Source organism: Pelobates fuscus, chromosome 4, assembly GCF_036172605.1.
Source record: "Pelobates fuscus isolate aPelFus1 chromosome 4, aPelFus1.pri, whole genome shotgun sequence".
In the NCBI taxonomy this organism is placed as follows: domain Eukaryota; kingdom Metazoa; phylum Chordata; class Amphibia; order Anura; family Pelobatidae; genus Pelobates; species Pelobates fuscus.
The window spans coordinates 101,553,776-101,572,187 of NC_086320.1; the positions used below are offsets into that span (position 1 = coordinate 101,553,776).

Here is an 18,412-nt window from a genome sequence, read left to right on the forward strand (position 1 = left end):
TGTCTCTGTCAGTAAATGTGTGTGTCTGTCAGTAAATGTGTGTGTCTGTTAGCTAGTGTGTATGCGTCTGTTTGTGAGAGTGTGTGTCTTCAGCACTTACCTTTCTCCAGCGCCGGACTCCCTTGGCGCTGGGGATCCCTCCGCCTCTCAGCTCCGAATGCGCATGCACGGCAAGAGCCATGCGCGCATTCAAACCTCCCATAGGAAAGCATTACTCAATGCTTTCCTATGGACGTTCAGTGTCTTAGAATCGCGGAAGCTCCTCTAGCGTCTGTCAGTGAGACAGCCACTAGAGGCTGGATTAACCCTCAGTGAAACTGCTTTCAGCTGCAGGGTTAAAACTAGAGGGACCTGACACCCAGACCACTTCATTGAGCTAATGTGATCTGGGTGTCTGTAGTGGTCCTTTAAGTGTGTGTGCACTGGCGTTCATACCGCGGTCGCAGGGGTCGCAGCCCTGCAACCCCTGCGACCAGGTGCCCGCCGCCATGTGTCGCGCAGAGTAAGCGGGGGTGGGGGACACGGATCAATTTTCGCACTGGAGCCCCATAGGTCATGTGTACGCCACTGATTACCTTTACATATGTCCAGTGGGGGGAAAAATTTTTTTATAGGACATCATGAGTCATTGCTTCTCTCCCCCCTAGATAAAGAAAAATGAGTACTTGGAATGGTTGTACATCATTGACCTTGTGTCTCTTTTCCAAACTCATTAAAGCAGTAGAACAGAATTTACCTCCGTAAGCTATATTGAAGAGCTTAATAGGGTGAGTAGTGAAGCAGAGTTAAGTAAAATAAGCACTTTCGTGTACCTGTGATTGACGCACCATGCTCCGGCCCATTATGCACACTCAGGCATTTACAGAGAAATGCCATACCAGCCAAGGCACCTACAGGTACACTACTGCAAGGCTTAAATGGTATTTGTTAAACAAAGATTAAAAGAAAGCATTTCCCATAGGTAAATTCTAGTTATATATTGGGTTGTGCAAAACAGGTAACAGTACTGCTTTAATTGTGTAAGTTTTATGATTTATTTATTTTATTTTAAATTGGAAAAGGGCTACAATTAGAACTCTTGTGGCCCCGTGCAAACCTTTTGGCTGTTCTTCGTAACCCTATTTACAGTTCAGTCTGGTGTTAATGCACTGGCTGCATGCCTATCTTTTAAGGCCAGTACACTGAAGGCAGGACACGCAGGGATATCTTTTTCAGTAGTCCTAGTGCCCTGAACATAGCACAAGAGTGTTTAATGATGCTCTTGCGCTCTGTTTGCTAGGGACAGTTCCCTGTTGCCACCAAAAGCGGGATACTAGAGAACTAAGTTGGGACGGTTTGGAGGCATGAATACACACTGGCACATGCACATATAAACTCTGGTGCAGACACACACATGGATCAAGCTCTGTTTTAGCCACCCTTCCTACATGTTGAAGGCATGTGGCTTCCGTGTGGCCGATTGATGCTACAGACACTGCTAGGCATTGCTTACCCTGCCGCATGGCTTCCTTTAGGCTCTGGGAGCTAGTGATCTGACATCACTTCCTTCCAGCGCTGCCTCACAGAGCAATAGTGGCTGTCTATATAGCTCTTCAAGGTGCTTTCTCCACCTCAAATTTTGATTGTGGTCCGTCTAGGGGAGATATGTATATATCCAAGAGCACTAATGAGCCCGAGGGCACATCTGGGACCCGTAACAGTCACTCCGGATGGCGGCACTGTGGACAACTACTGCCATTTTGAATTCTGAGTGTTACAGCTTTATTTCTTGAATGTCAAATCCTTCTCACTGAGATTTAGAGAACAGTTTCCACACAAACTAATAGCTAACTAAAAGTTACCAATTGGTTGTGTTACTGTTTTTTGTTTTTTTAATTCTTTCAGTTTTATATTCTTAGCCAAAGCCTGGTGACGTATGTAAATTAACACGTGCAGTGCCATTTCGCCATTAGATGCCTGATTGCACACGTGCTCGCTCAAATTAGTTCTGCTTTAAACCCATGCTCTGTTACTAAGGGTGCCTGCCGAAGTCTGAAACAGGATGCCTGTCTGTGCATATTTACATATTCATCAAGGCATCCTGGGAGTATTGTGGCAGTATCCTGTGCCTGTGTATGTACACATACTATGTACAAATATATTCTGAAATTTACTGAAACACCTGCATAACCCAAAGCAAACCTTAGAAAAAAATCTGTGTAAGACAAGTCCGTGTTGGATCATTCCTTTAGAACTGAGAGTATGAAATCTGAAAAAGCGAAAAAATGTACTTGCACGTTCAGCATGGCATTCTGGGAGACTTGTAAGCACAGTCTTTCAGAGAGAGAGAGAGAGAGAGAGATAGAGAGTGAAAACCAGATGAGAAAGGTTGCACTACCCATTCATTCTACAAAGGAAATTCATTTGATGTAGCTCCAGTCATTGCTGCAGCTCTTCTCTGATTGTTGGTAAATGATATTGCCGAGGAGCCGGACTAGGATGCTGCGTGTTGCCTTGAGGTTAATGTCTGTGCTAATCTTTATAAAAGTGTCTGATGACAGCAAGCCGTGTGGAGGAAAAATGTTACTCGGTAATCGACCTGTTCAAGAAGCTTGAGGTTTTGAAAGCTTGTCATCTCAAGTGCAGGATAGTCCAGCATAAAGTATCATGCTGTCTTCTCTATCTCTGTGCTCTTTAAATACAGAGTGTCAGTTACACTGCCCTCTCTCTCAGCTTTTTAAAAAAAAACTAAAATACCAAAACAACTTGTCAAGTTTTGTCTATGTACCTCCTGCATTTGTATGCAGTATTTGTCAATGACAAGTATCAAAGCTGTCAGACTCCAGGGGATTTTACTATTGAACATCATTTCTACCCTCAAAGCATGTTAGTGTTAATAACCCCAGATAAGTGCAGTTTGAGTAATTTTGCAGCACTGGCAAATCATAGGGTGGAAATATCAAATTAGAACATCAGGAAGATGGTACATTCTATAACCTTTTGTATATGTATTTTCAAGGACAGTCCTTTGGTGGAATGTGCCCAAGCTCAGAGAGTGGTGATGTGCTATGCTGCTCCTTCACTGCACAGTCCTGCTTTATTTCATCACAAGTAGAAAAAACAAACAAAAAAAGCAGGGGGCGGGGCCTAACAGCTAACTGAGATGGTCGCCTGGCTGAAGCTCCACCGGGGAATCTACTCTATTAGGCTCATATTGAACTCTGTAGTTCTTCTTGCTGCCTAAATCTTGCCACTATCCAGGAGGATTACTGTGCCGATTCGTAGGAACCTATACGCCTTCAACTGGTGAGCAAGGCCCGTGCTTGACCCTCCTGCGGCCTGCTGTTCCAGTTGAGGGCAGGGAGGCGACCGATCCTCAACCTTGACTTGCAGCCTGCGATTCTTGAGCCCGTTTTGCCACTCTTGGCCGGTGGGGGATATCATGCTCACCCCGCTACAACCTCCAACGGCTTGGAAAACTCAGCCTTTCCACACTTGCATGATCATCTGGATATGCTACTCCTGACCTTTGATTTCATCTGTGAAAACTCTTGATTGCAGCTGTATGTACAGAGGGGACCATACAAGCTTGCCTAGGCCCACACACTTTCTCAAAGTTACACAAAGTATTATTTAATCTGTGGGACATTTTCTCTCATAATCTCCACTAATTGCATTAAAGTAAGAATAATGTGGACACTAATTGAAAAACCCTTGTATTGTATTATAATGATATGTATCCGGTGGAGTACACAGAGCTGATATGCTAAGGGATAATAGTCAAGAATTAATATATGAAGAAGTTAGTAGAAATATAGATTTGGCTGTTCTGGTGGATGTGATCTTCTTGGTTAATGCTGAGGCATTTGGTACAGTTCCACACAAAGGGTTACTATTAAAACCGGAACCGGTTGGTTTAGATGAAAATTTGTTTTTTTGGCTAGAACTCTGTCTTAAAGATAGAGTGCAGAGAGTAGTTGTAAATGGAACATTTTCAAATAGATCAAGCGTGGATTCCTGGTCTTTAATCTGTTTATAAATGATCTTGAAGTGGGCATTGAAAGGCATGTGTCGGTGTTTGGAGATGACACAAAACTAGGTAAGATAATACAGTCTGAAGATGATATAACTTGTCTACAGAGGAATTTGGATAAATTGGAGGACTGGGAAGGCAAGTGGCAGATGGGATTCAATACAGATAAATGCAAAATCATGCATTTTAGAATAATGAACCCACACGGGATTGAATTATGGATAACAATAAATAAAAATGACTTTGTAATAATTATAGATGAAAATACAAAACAAAAACAAAACTAGGCAACAGTATGCAATGCACGTCTGCCATTGCAAACGTTAGTAAGGTGCTGTTACATTTAAAAAGGGTTATTGATTCATGTGATCAAAATATAATTTTGCTTATTTATAAATCAATTGCAAACTCCGACCTTGAATATGCTGTGCAATTTTGGGCATCAGTTTTAAAAAAGTATATTGCAGAACTAGAAAATGTGCAGACGCAAGCTGCAGAATTAATAAGGGGAATGGAAAACATTGTCGTAGTTGTGAGGAAAGGCTAGAAAAACTGCATTCTTTCTTTAGTAAAAAGGTGCCTCGGAGGGTCATGTTATCACTAGACTAAACCTTGATAACTTGTAATACTCACCCAGTGATTTCTTTCTATGTCCATACATATTGCATAATACACAATATCAGACAATGTGCATAAAGAAATTGATTGTTCGTCTAATTCATGTAATATATATGGTGGTTCTCCATCGATTGTTCAGTATTACTGCTAAATCATGTGAGAGAATTCAGTACTGCTATAAATAGTGTCAAAAAAATGAATTAATATGTAATAATGGCAATACATTATAAAACTTTTCTCCATAGTTGAAAATTTACAGATGGAGAAAAAAAATACCTGATCTAAAGACTATTTTCTGTAGCCCTTGTATTTAAAATCAGATATTTTAATCATGCTGGGTTTACGGAATATTCTACCTCGAATGTCATAAATCAGAGCTTAGCTCTATTAGTTTAAAACAATAAAGATCATGATGAGTCTAATGAAAAGGTAGGGATAAAATGACCTGCCAAATTGAAAGGAAGCATCACAGATACTTCCATTGCAATAAAATTTCACAGCATGCTAATACATCTCGTCAGACAGATCATATAAATATATCTCATTAGGGGGGGCGGAGCCAGCTGCCCAAGCGAACGGACGTGTCCTGCGGGAGCTCCGACACCATAAGCAACCTAAATAGACCAAAAACGGTCTTTTCACCCAAAAAACCTGACCAAATCCGGGCTACAGCTCGCACCCACGATGGGACGCAAGTCTAAGAAATACCGGTCGGACAAACCCCTGCCAACGGCAGATATTGGCGATCTCCTCTGGAGGCCCCAGAGATCCATGAGGCCTGACATGGCGCCTCTCACGGATGGGCCGTCGTGCTCGTCCAGCGAAACCTCCCTCACTGACCTGAGAGACCTGGAAGCACCGGCGCACAACAGCAGAACCGACAAGAGGGCTGACCGACCACAGGGGACACCTGTGACAGAAAACGCCCTAAAGGCCCTCTTGGACGAACTGCGGCGCAACATTGCTACGGATATCTCCACATTCCGGGACGAAATAAGAGGGGTCTCTGCCCGCCTCCATGATACGGAGGTCATTACAACGGGCCACGAAACGAGACTCGCAGCACTAGAGCGAGAACTCACTGCCCTGAAGGGCGAACAAGCTAAAATACAGCACCGCATGGCAGCAGCAGAAGACAGGAGGCGGTGGAAAAATGTGAAGATCCGCGGCCTAGCGGACACAGTCACTGCAGCAGAACTACCTCACTTAATCCGGAGGCTTCTGACCCACTTATTTTCAGCCAAACAAGCTAAATTAATGCAGCTAGATGGCAGCTACAGACTCCCAGCGCCACCCGCAGGTACCCCGGAAGGGCAAAGGGATGTTATAATCCGCTTCCGAAATGGCCCTGACAAGCAAGCGTTTATGGCAGCCACGAGAAATAAATCTCCTTACTCCTTCGAGGAGCACCAACTAACTTTCTTTCCGGACCTCTCGAGAGCAACCTTAGACTGGAGGAGATCCCTGAAACCCCTGACGGCAACACTCGCGAAGTTCCAAATACCGTACAAATGGGGCACACCGAGGAGCCTCATAATCACCCAAGAAACTGGGACATTGAAAGTGATGGAGGCTGAAGAAATACCTAACGCTATACGGAAACTCGGACTACCGGCCACCCAAGAGGGGACACTGACCTCCGCTCCGGACACACAGCAGAGAATCTGGGACCCTGAGAAGATCCGCCCGTTTGTTCCCGCCGCCCTGCGAGGTGACCCAGCCACAACTGCAGTTCCCTGATTAGCTACAGACTGTACACAGAGCTTATGCCTTTTATGGGCCACAGTTATTATGTTTTTCACCATGCTATACGTCTTGTTGTTTTGTTTAATTTTCTGATTATCTGTTGTTTAATTTCGCATATGCATATACTATACCCCCAGGGACACGTCCTAGTCCTAAGACATATGAGCGCTGGCAAAGGGAGTTTACTCCCCCCATAACCCCCCCACTCACTTGACGCCCACTTGCAACACTACTACATGCCAGGAGTGAGTGCCAACCTCTTGCCTCACCACAGGCCCACAAGTATACCCTCATGCACCGCAAGAGGAACGTGACCCGTGATAACCCCATTAACCGGTCACACGTCGCTACAGGTTCCTTAGGGACCACGGGTCTAGTCTCCACTACTCTTTCACACTATATTATCACTTAAACCTAACTACTGTTACACCTTCATCCACAGACGCACACAACCATCCACACAAGGGTTTATGTCACGTCTCGAACACTCTAACCGGAGCACTCTTGTCCTTGATTAACAAGGTGGGGCAACCTACCTACTGAGGATGATGTCACATAAAACAAAAATTTTGTGCTAATATCTGCCACAATATGCCGCTTTACTATTATTGTACTAAATGTTATGCTACGCAGCTGCTGTTGTGGCACTGCCGGCTATGTTATATAACCTGCACACCAAAAATAAAGAATTTAAAAAAAAAAAAAAAAATATATCTCATTAGCTCATTTAAGATGTCCATAAATTCAAGTACCCATTCAAAAAGTCAAGATTGCACAAACATCATTATAATTCCCACAGCTTGAGCCTGCCCCCTCTGGCTGTATAAAATTTCGATACCCTGATTAATTATGTAAAATCTGCTGGAGATGCAAACAGAAACACAGACACACACAAACATATACAAGTACATTTATGTTAGTTTTATTGATTGCACTGTTGCAGAGTTAATATTTCAAACTTTATCTTTTTTGAATTTTTTTTTATTATTGTCATTAAATGACTATTATTGATAAGCAAATGATATGACAGCAGTTAAAGAAAATTAACTTCATTAAAGAAGCAATATTTTTGTGTAGGAATTCTAGTATCGTTCGGCACAATCTATGCAGATAACCAATGGTGTGTGAGCCAATGAGCTTTCATATGAGATTTCCCATTTATTTGGTTGTGCATTGTATCGATAGCTTTTGTTTGTTTGTATTTTTGTTGTGTTGAACAATTTGGAGCCTCATGTAAACTAATATTGACCTAATATTTTCATTCACCTACCTGATGAGCTATATTTGTATTTAATTAACTCATAAAAAAAAATCTACATTTTGTAGCACAATCGAGAGAGGAAAACTTGTAACCCTGTGGTTTTCTTTGATTGCCTTACAATGAAGGAGCTGAAGCCGGCCCTTAGAATATCATTGTAATAATTTTCAATAAGGACTTTATATCAGGGTTTGCTGCTAGGTACAGCATTGTCTCCACTTTTTTATTCTTTGAGTCTTTCAGTTACACTACCTGTTATTACTGTAACTGTATGAGGAATATGCTGCCACTCATTCTGTAATGAATTAAATTATGTAACAAGGCATATTCCATGCCTAGAATGTGGGAATTCACAGCGGTTAGTGCTTCAGCTGCAATGTATCTAGTACATGTTCAATGGAAATCATTGATTTCTGGCTGGACCATCTCGGGTCAGCTTTCATTCTTTGGAGCTTGATGAATTGAGTAGTATTTCATTGGGTTATGGTATCTATAATACTTCACACATTTTGTGTTGTACGCTTCGCAATCTGTTGTCCCTTTTTTCCATTTTGTGTATTTTACCCCACTTCCTACCATCTATCTATAACCTTGTTTGATTTGGACCCGCATCACCTCTCTGTTTACCTTAAAGAACCACTATAGTCACCAAAATGACTTAAGCTTAATGAAGCAGTTTTGGTGTATAGATCATGCCCCTGCAGTTTCACTGCTCATTTCTTTTCTTTTTTTTGTGTAGCCCTAGCCACACCTCCCTGCATGTGACTTACACAGCCTTCCTAAACACTTCCTGTAAAGAGTGATCTTGTGTCTAAACTTCCTTTATTTTCCTTTATATTCTGTTCATTTTAGAATTTCTTATCTCCTGCTCTGTTAATAGCCTGCTAAACCCTGCAGGATCCTCCTGTATGTAATTAAAGATCAATATACAGAGCAGGAAAACACGAAACTATTTTGTTTTCATGCAGGCTGTGTCAGTCACAACCAGGGGAGGTGTGGTAAGGCTGCTTAAACAGAAACAAAACAATTGAGCAGTGAGACTGCAGGGCCATGATCTATACACCAAAACTGCTTTGTTAAGCTAAAGTTGTTTTGGTGACTATAGTGTCCCTTTAACATGTTTGTCTACAAACGGTCAGGCCAACATAATGTGCTGCAATGACACAATTGTACTCCTGTTTTTTTTTAATTTGTTTAATTTGCTTATTCTGAATAAATATTGTACTATTAAGGACTACTTGATTTACTAGTCTCCTCGCTGCTCGTCTGAGCGTTTCTTGTCATGTGACATCACAAACTGCACAGTTTAATCACATGTTGAGTTTAGAGTCTTACTAACTGTACCATCTTTCTAGAGGGGTGGGGGAGCCTCTGAGTGTTTAGCCCTTATCAGTGCCAATAAAAAAGAAAAGCATTAAGATTGTCACTGCTCTTCAGTGGTGCTGTGGATGTTATGCAGCCGAATCTGCTGCCCTTTACAGCTTGAAATGCAACCCTGATAAAATGCTGCCTGGCTCTCATGGACCTATGTGGCTCCCTTATGGGCTGGCCCTCTCTCTTAAGTTACTTGTAAGTGAAGTGAACAATTGCAGTCAATGGAAATGATAATATAACTGACTTCTAATGTGGAATCAAACAAGGACATGGAAATATCATAGTTAAATATAGGGGATACATAGGATTCTGATTATATGGGATTTAAACCTTTATTATTATTACAATTTAATTTACAGCACACATAACACATCCACAAATATTAAAACAAATGGAATCTGCACTTAAACAATCACTTTGATAAATAGTACTATTTTCAGTGTCGTATTTCAGAATTCAGCTCCCTTGATTGGTAGGTTTTAATGTTATGTCCAGCTTTATTTTTTTCAAGTTATGCTTCCTGATACAATGTATGCTTGGTTTACTTTAGCATACTGTCTAGTCAGATCTCTCAATGTCTGTACATTTGCATCTTCTCCACAGACCGTATTCTGTGGGATTTGTATCTGGCTTTAGGCTGCCTGAATGTTGCCTAGATGTGTGAAGGAGATTGTATTCTTTGCTGTAGTGATAATGAAGTTGACGACTCTCTCTATTTTTCTCAGTCTCCGGCACATAGCTACTCCAGCTATGACTCTGGTAAAAATGAAAGTGTAGGGGGATGTGGTGAAGACCTCTCCTTGAATCGGGGGGATGAAGACGACGACGACCATGATGACCACGATGATGTAGAGAAGGCAACAGAAGCAGATGGGGTAGAAGCAGAGCGCCTTAAAGCTTTTAACGTGAGTATGTTTTTTTACCGCTTGTCTATTGTGGCAACTGTGGTATAAATGTACGAAAAGCAGCCAGCTGACTTTCACAATGAATTTTGAAAATAGCCAACAATGAATGAACAGTAATAAAGGCACATTTAACATTGTTCACTCTCCAAATATCAGGTATCTTTATTTTTAGTTAGATTTTTTTGCTCTACATCAAAATGGGCATTTGTTTTTTTCAGATGAATTGATTCAGCAGTTTTATCACATTCAGAATATATGTCATGCTGTATACTGTTTCCCCATTAGATTGATTTACAGTTTCCATTTTAAGGACTTCTAACCAGTTATACTACTAAATAATCACCAGGGGTGCGGAGGGATAAGACCATAGAGAAGAGGCAGGCAGGGGAACACAGGTTGTAGGAAGTATCAAACCAAAAACACAATTCTAATCACCACTAAACCACAGTGTGACACAGCACCAGAGATTCACTAGCGGCTGCACCACAGGCGCCTCTACACGTGCTATTCTGTACGATTTCACAAGAAATATTTTACGTCAATACCTATCTTTACAAAAATGTAAATAATATTGAAACAAAACCTGGCAATGAAGATTAGAAAGTAATGTCACCAGATCTTCATGCTATTCACATGCTGCCATCTGTTTGTAAAACGTGGAAGTGCATTGTAATAGATATACCAAGAGCAATGTTATATTGATGCTTGTCGACAAATGATTTTTCTTATGTACTAACAATGGTGAATATGGGAAGCCAGTGTCTGTCTGTTCTTTATAAATGTGTACGGCTATATCTACATACATTTATTTATATAGCACAAACAGGTGCACCTAGCTCTGTACAAGTTCATTATAGTGATGGGAGTGTACAGAAAGTGCAATTATTACATATGTATTTTATTTAGCACTGACAGTGTACTTGGCACGTCACATTAGAGGGAGGTACAGAAAGTAAGGATAGACGCATTAAAGTATTATATTTCTTTGGCACGATACGATAAATATACTACGTATGCAGATATTATAACAGAATGGATATAAAGCACATGTGGATATGATATTATAGAATGTGCATGCAATTGGCAGACATATTATTATTATCGCCATTTATATAACGCCAACAGATTCCGTAGCGCTACAGATAATGTCCATAATTAGAGAAATAAGTTAAGTATAACTGTGATTAAAAGAAGTTCTTATAGTATAGCTAGCACACTGTGGAGTGCAGAGACTTGTTAATAGAGGTTTAATTGACAGGGTTCCAAAGATAGGGAACATAAATGAATGTATTGTACTCCAGAGACAGAGAAAACACAATCAACAAGACACATTGAAGACATAATGTGCAAGGTGGGCAGGTATATAGCTGACTTTTTGAAAGACATATTGGCTTGGTATGAAATTTAGAAACATTGAAAGAAACATATTGTTATAGGTAAGATGTCACATCATGCCAATAATGTACAGTGAGCTTAGTAATTTAGGTGCTGTTCGAGTGGAAGGGAAACAGAGTTGAGTTAGTGACAATGGAATAAAAAGACTAGGTATGGGGACCAATCTGTGAATAGCTGAATTAATCCCGGTGAGAATGGTCAAATTATGTGAAAAGGGTTTTCTATGTGGTAGATTTTCTATGTTTCAATGTGTGGCTTTGTGTAAGACGATTTCTATAAAGAAATGTGAGTAATGTACAGCAACTACTCTTTCATAAAGCCCTCTTACTAACAACAGCAGAATGTCTGCTTTGGATTTTTACTTATTTTGAAAACGAATTATTTGTGGAAATCTAAAGGCATTCATTAATTTCTTTATGTTGAATTCACAATCCAGTGTATTTAAGGACTTTAAAAACACTGTAAAACACAACAAGGCAACATATGTATATATATATATTATATATATATATATATATATGTGTGTTTGTTTGTCTCTCTCTCTCTATATATATATATATGTAGTATTTGTATATGTAGAAAGTCTGTGTATTCTGAAGTGGGTCAAGGAAGGACTGATGTATTTTTGTTTGTTTGTGCTTGTATGTTTTCTTTTTCCCTTTGTTTTTGTAAATTCCAACCTTCGGTACCACCCTGAGAAGCCAAAACACTGTTGCAGCTGTGTACAAAGTGTCTTGTGTAATGTGGTTTATAATGTGTTTTCTTTTTTTGTTTTTTAAACTACACTTCAAATTAAAAGATTCAAAATCCATTATGAGACAAAGCAGGGGACTATGCGTGAATTTGGACTTGGTCCTACAAAAAGGGAAATTTTAGGATTTCTTTATTATTTTTGCCTTCTGAAATCCCCTACCCTAATAACCATCAATAGCTGATTAAAATAAATCATTGCTCTCATTAAAAAGTCTTCTAATATATTTTTTTCCCATGGGAAAGTGTCGATATTTTATTCCAGTCAAAATGAAAGGTAGTTATAGACGAGAGCAGCCCGCCAACCCCTTGTCCTCTGTCTCCCTCTTACCAACAGATGTTTGTAAGGCTGTTTGTAGATGAAAACTTGGACCGAATGGTCCCAATCTCTAAGCAGCCCAAAGAAAAGATCCAGGCTATCATTGACTCATGCAGGCGACAATTCCCAGAATACCAAGAGCGTGCCAGAAAACGCATACGCACTTACCTCAAGTCCTGCAGGCGGATGAAAAGAAGTGGTTTTGAGATGGTGAGTTTTGACGTAAAAACAAAACAAAAAATAATAATCAAGCCCATCAAAACCCCGTATGTAAGTTCATGGCACTATTTTGTTTTCATCTTAGTGTCTCCCCCTTCCTCCCAGTTATATCACGTCAAAACATATTTTTATTTATTTTTATCCTTTCATCATTCCTGATTTATTTTTCCCTTCCCATTTGTTTCTTAAATCATACCTGTGAAGTAAGAGTGGCAAATAAGGTCAGCTTACAGGTCATCAAGATTCAATTCTTGCCTGTTTTGCCTGCTAGAAGGAGCTACTAGTGCCCTTTATATGAATGCGACTCCCGGATATGGACAGGTTTGTGATGAACTGTGAGAAGAGTGGAAAAAGTCGTTATTTGGCCATAACAGAGTTTAGCACGATACTTCAGATTTCTCTGGATTTAGCTGGGATTCCGTGTTACAGCATTCTAATTTAATCACAAAGATCTAAAACTAGAACTAGCGTTTTCTCAGAACACAATTATTATTTTCTCAAATTAGTTTCTATTGGGGAAAAACAAAAGAAAATGGTTGTAAAAGTGCAACAACTCTGAAAGCAAGACTGACAATAAGTAAATATTCAACTATGACAATATATATGTCTATGTATATTCGTACTATGAACCTTATATAAGTAGAATATACTCGGGTGTACTCATAGTGTAATGGCTATGTATGTAAAACCAAAGCAACAATGTGAAGGTGATATGCTTTAAGATCATTGGTTATTCAGACACTCAGCCTTGTCGATATTACTGTGTTAAAACTCATAGTTACAAATGTTTAAATGCTATATAGCTTCATCTCCCCCTAACAGTTTACAAATTGTATTGTGGAATCATTTCTGTTTTGTTCGGCATGGACCTATGCCTGAGAGTGAAGAACTTAACAGAACTTAAAATGTATGGGTCATATGACCATCTATGTTGCATGGATTGCCATCGCCGTCATGATTATATATCCATCGTTATCACCATTACATGCAGATACATTGTCTGTGTTATCCTGTATATGAGCTGCAACTCATGTTTACCATTAAGCTCTTGTTCATTTATCAGATCATTTATCAGATTCCAATATTGGATTCCAACATTGTTGAATGGGTAAGGCAGTGGCTGAGTGACAGGCAACAGAGGGTTGTGGTCAATGGAGTATATTCAAAGCTTGGGCTTGTCACCAGTGGGGTACCTCAGGGATCTGTACTTCGACCCATTCTCTTTAATATTTTTATTAGTAATATTGCAGAAGGTCTTGATGGTAAGGTATGTCTTTTTGCTGATGATACTAAGATATGTAACAGGGTTGATGTTCCAGGATGGATAAGCCAAATGGCTAATGATTTAGGTAAACTAGAAAAATGGTCAGAGTTGTGGCAACTGACATTTAATGTGGATAAGTGGAAGATAATGCATCTTGGACGTAAAAACCCAAGGGCAGAGTACAGAATATCTGATAGACTCCTAACCTCAACATCTGAGGAAAGGGATTTAGGGGTGATTATTTCTGATGACTTAAAGGTAGGCAGACAATGTAATAGAGCAGCAGGAAATGCTAGCAGAATGCTTGGTTGTATAGGGAGAGGTATTAGCAGTAGAAAGAGGGAAGTGCTCATGCCATTGTACAGAACACTGGTGAGACCTCACTTGGAGTACTGTACATAGTACTGGAGACCGTATCTTCAGAAGGATATTGATACCTTAGAGAGAGTTCAGAGAAGGGCTACTAAACTGGTTCATGGATTGCAGGATAAAACTTACCAGGAAAGGTTAAAGGATATTAACATGTATAGCTTGGAAGAAAGACGAGACAGGGGGGATATGATAGAAACATTTAAATACAAAGGGAATCAACACAGTAAAGGAGGAGACTATATTTAAAAGAAGAAAAACTACCACAACAAGAGGACAAGAGGACATAGTCTTAAATTAGAGGGAAAAAGGTTTACAAATAATATCAGGAAGTATTACTTTACTGAGAGGGTAGTGGATGCATGGAATAGCCTTCAACCTGAAGTGGTAGATGTTAACACAGTAAAGGAGTTTAAGCATGCGTGGGATAGGCATAAGGCATCTCCTAACTATAAGATAAGGCCAGGGACTAATGAAAGTATTTAGAAAATCGGGCAGACTAGATGGGCCGAATGGTTCTTGTCTGCCGTCACATTCTATGTCTCTATGTTTTTATCTATACCACACTAAGCCACTTGGATTGTGGGCATCAGTGATCCACTGTGGACAATATATAATGTACTGTATCACAGGCTGCTTCGTCTTTGACCAAATAGGAGCTGAAAATCATTCCATTGGGTCAGTGCAAGCTGAAATGAAACCAACATGACGCAGACATTTTTTTTGTTGGGCCATTTTACTTTAACATTTTGCTGCACAACAGAGTCATTAAAAATAAAATATTGTTGGTAAAAAGGAATAGTAAACAGATAAATATTGAAGTGGTAAGCAGATTTAGTAAATGCATAGCTGGTGGCAGAAGATGAGTGGGAGAACATTAAAGAGTTGCTTGGCGGAGAGAATTAAAATTATCATGTATTTTCCGCTAGATAGCAGCACTGGAACTGCCTGTCACACTCTGACAATGCCTCACTGCAATCGGTTTTATCAATTTTAATTAGCACTACTTTTGTGAAATAGATCCATCCAGCAAATATTAGTCATTTACTTCCCAGTAGGCTATTTAGAAATGTGTCTTGCATTAGTTAGAATTTCAAACAAAGTCAAAACATGGACTTCTTTGGAGCCAGCACACATTTTCGGGATAGTGTAGAATTTATTATTGAACAATTATGGTTGAAGATTTGTAAAGCAGGATGAGAACAACAATAAAAAATGTTTAAACACAAACTTTTTTATTGTTATATTGTTTTTAACATTTCTAAAGATGAAGAGGGACTTTTGGGGAAATTAACTTACCTTGAATTTTTAACGTTGGGAATTGAAAGCCAAATTGTGTAACTCGGGGACGGGGCCAGGACCTGAAACGGAGCGGACGCCATTCTCGCGGGCTCCCACCTTGTAACCCAAAATCCGCCGAAATCTTGGAACCTGCCGGCCATCCGAACCAGAGCACGTCGGAACAGAGTCCAGGCCCACATACCGAACCGGCAGATGCCTTTCCGGTACACTCCGAAGTCCGGGAGTGCAAAACGCAGGCCTAAGGCCTACCACGCGCCAAGCCTGCACGGCCTCGAGCAGCTACTCAGCGGGACATACCTGCAGGGTGATTCCGATCCGGAAAGTGACTTCGAGCCATACAGGCCGGAAACCCCCGAACCCATGGGGAAATGCTCGCAGAAGGCACACATGGGCCCAGGTATGGCACAGGACATCGGAACCTTGCTCCAGAGGCCAGCACTGCCCAAAGCCGCCACAATGATCCACACTCCTTCCCTCTCACCGGCCCACTCATCAACCCAAACTGACACAGCACTCACAATGCCGGCAAAGACCGCAGCAATGGGAGACTCTGATTTTGCCACTAAACAGGACCTACAAAACTGGGTCAAGGACATACAAAAAACGCTAGCTGTTGATGTGGGACGCCTGAAAACCGACATGCACAATGTCAAGGAGCGCGTCCAAACCACGGAGCAAGACATCACGCACCTCAAAGCCGGCATGGCGACCATTCAAGATGCATCAACTGCAAACCTCACAACACAGCTTGACGCTACAAATGTCCGCCCTGGAAGACCGAGCCAGGCGAAATCACGTAAAAATAAGGGGTATACCTACAGAGATCCAGGCCGCCGAACTGCCGCACTGCGTCCGTAGACTCTTAACCACCATCTTGCCACCGGCAGTTAATCGTAAATTCGGGCTAGACGGCGTATACAGGCTCCCAACCTCATCCAGGATGCCTAACATGCCCACCAGAGATGTCATATTACGATGCGCCTCCACCCACGATAAAGCACAACTCCTGGCGGCAACCAGAGGTAAAACCCCCCTGACCTTTGAAACATCCCAGCTGTCGTTCTACCAAGATCTTACCAGGGCCACGCTACAGTGGCGGAAGACACTATCACACTTGACAAGCCATCTGCGCAACCTAGGAGTGCCCTACAGATGGGGACCACGAAGATCCCTGCTATCCCCCACAATGAACTCACTCACACGATAACATCGGACGAAGAGGCACCAGCACTTCTGAAAAATCTTGGCCTACCAGACTTACCTGCCACCCTACCGCCGGAACCATAGCACGAGTTAGGGGACCCAGCCACCAGCATGCCGTTCGTCCCACGCGAAAGGACAATGTCGAGCCCCCAGACTTGACTACAGCAACCGGAGGACTCACAGGGACCCACGCTACTTGACCGACACTGCTGAGCATAGGGCACTTCTTAACCCTCCCGCATATTAATCTCACCAGCATAAAGGCCACTGGACTTTTGGGACTAATCGTCCAGTGTTTCTTTCCTGTTTTTCCTCTTTTTTCTTGTTTTGTTTGTGTGTCAATCCTAAGCGTAAAGTTTAAATACATAACTCCAGACATGACGAACACAGGATGAGCTAAGGCCTGCGAAAGGTACCAGCACGCTAACACTCCCCCCCCCCCCCCCCCCGATGCCCCCCTTGGTTAGGGGTAATACACCACCGTATACCACCATAGACCGCTTCCCATGTAATAAGCTCACTACCTGACCACGCTACAATACCCTGCAAGTAACACATCGTACCCACTAAACCCACTTGTAACCACGCTACTAACATGAGCCTAAACCTTGACTTGTAGGGAATTTCATATTAAGGCTCATAAACCCTGTTAGAATTTCATGCAAAACTCCACAGTGACTAACATCACCCTTCATTCAGTCATGTTAAGTGTAACTGTCAAATGGATATACACTCTGTTCCCGACTGAGGCGCATATCCCTTCTTTAACTATCTGACAGATTGAAGGGAATAGGCCCGGCTATATTCTCATCGTTTTTTCAGTTATGCCAATGTGCACTATTTTACCACCAATACCTCATTGGAATGGCAGCTGACCTAATCTCATTGCCGGCTTACATTGTGACCTGCCACACTCCGCATAGATGACCTCATAACATACTTATCGTCTTACCCTTTACTAACCCTGAATATATTGACTTCATCTCATACTTGTCCAGCATGTAACTTGACTTACCGTTCCATGTTTCAGACTGATCCGCACAGGTTTTCCCTAGTTTTACACTCGCATCCTTCGCTTTAACCCCGATGATAACATCACACAGTTCAAAGCTACATGTACAACTGTCGCACCATTCTTGTTGTTGATTTACTGGAAAATTAGCTTGATATAAATTTAACCTGTCGATTTATTCGCCCACAGCAGGCCTACGGGGTTGTAGAGCTTACCGACTCTTTACTTTAATAATCCACCTAGACAGGCGCTGTTTATGGTTATATTTGTTATGCTGTGCTATACCTGTTCTTCACTTTAAAAAAAAAAAATGAGGCTGACGATTCACTATGACAATACGTATTGTGATGTGATATTCCCAACTTGTACAACTTATTACTGTCTTCCCTTCTTCATTATGTACCCTAAACCAAATATGCCTCAATAAAACAAAGATTGACAAAAAAAAAAATTGTGTAACTCAATTGGAAATAACTTTTGATTCCAAAACCGTTAATTTGACCTTTAATTGGCAAATCGTTTTTTAAATTATTACCATTCACTATTTAGTGAGTGAAGCCTCCAGTGTAAGAACTTACTGCTTGCTAACTAAATGGCGAACTGCGAAGAATTGAAAACAGTTTACAAACGTAATTGCAAAATAACGGAGTTGGAAAAACAATTATC

At 41.1% G+C, this 18,412-nt stretch overlaps 1 protein-coding gene across 2 annotated transcripts in view; it reads left to right on the forward strand.

The window, feature by feature from the left end:
• The window catches only part of NOL4 (nucleolar protein 4), a 305,245-nt gene that overhangs the window by 238,289 nt on the left and 48,544 nt on the right, over positions 1 to 18,412 (forward strand). The window contains exons 7-8 of one of the 2 annotated variants that reach the window (XM_063451430.1): positions 9,734 to 9,913; positions 12,396 to 12,587. In XM_063451430.1, the coding sequence (XP_063307500.1) occupies positions 9,734 to 9,913; positions 12,396 to 12,587 (372 nt within the window). The remainder of the gene's footprint in view (positions 1 to 9,733; positions 9,914 to 12,395; positions 12,588 to 18,412) is intronic. The other variant, XM_063451431.1, reaches the window with a different exon arrangement.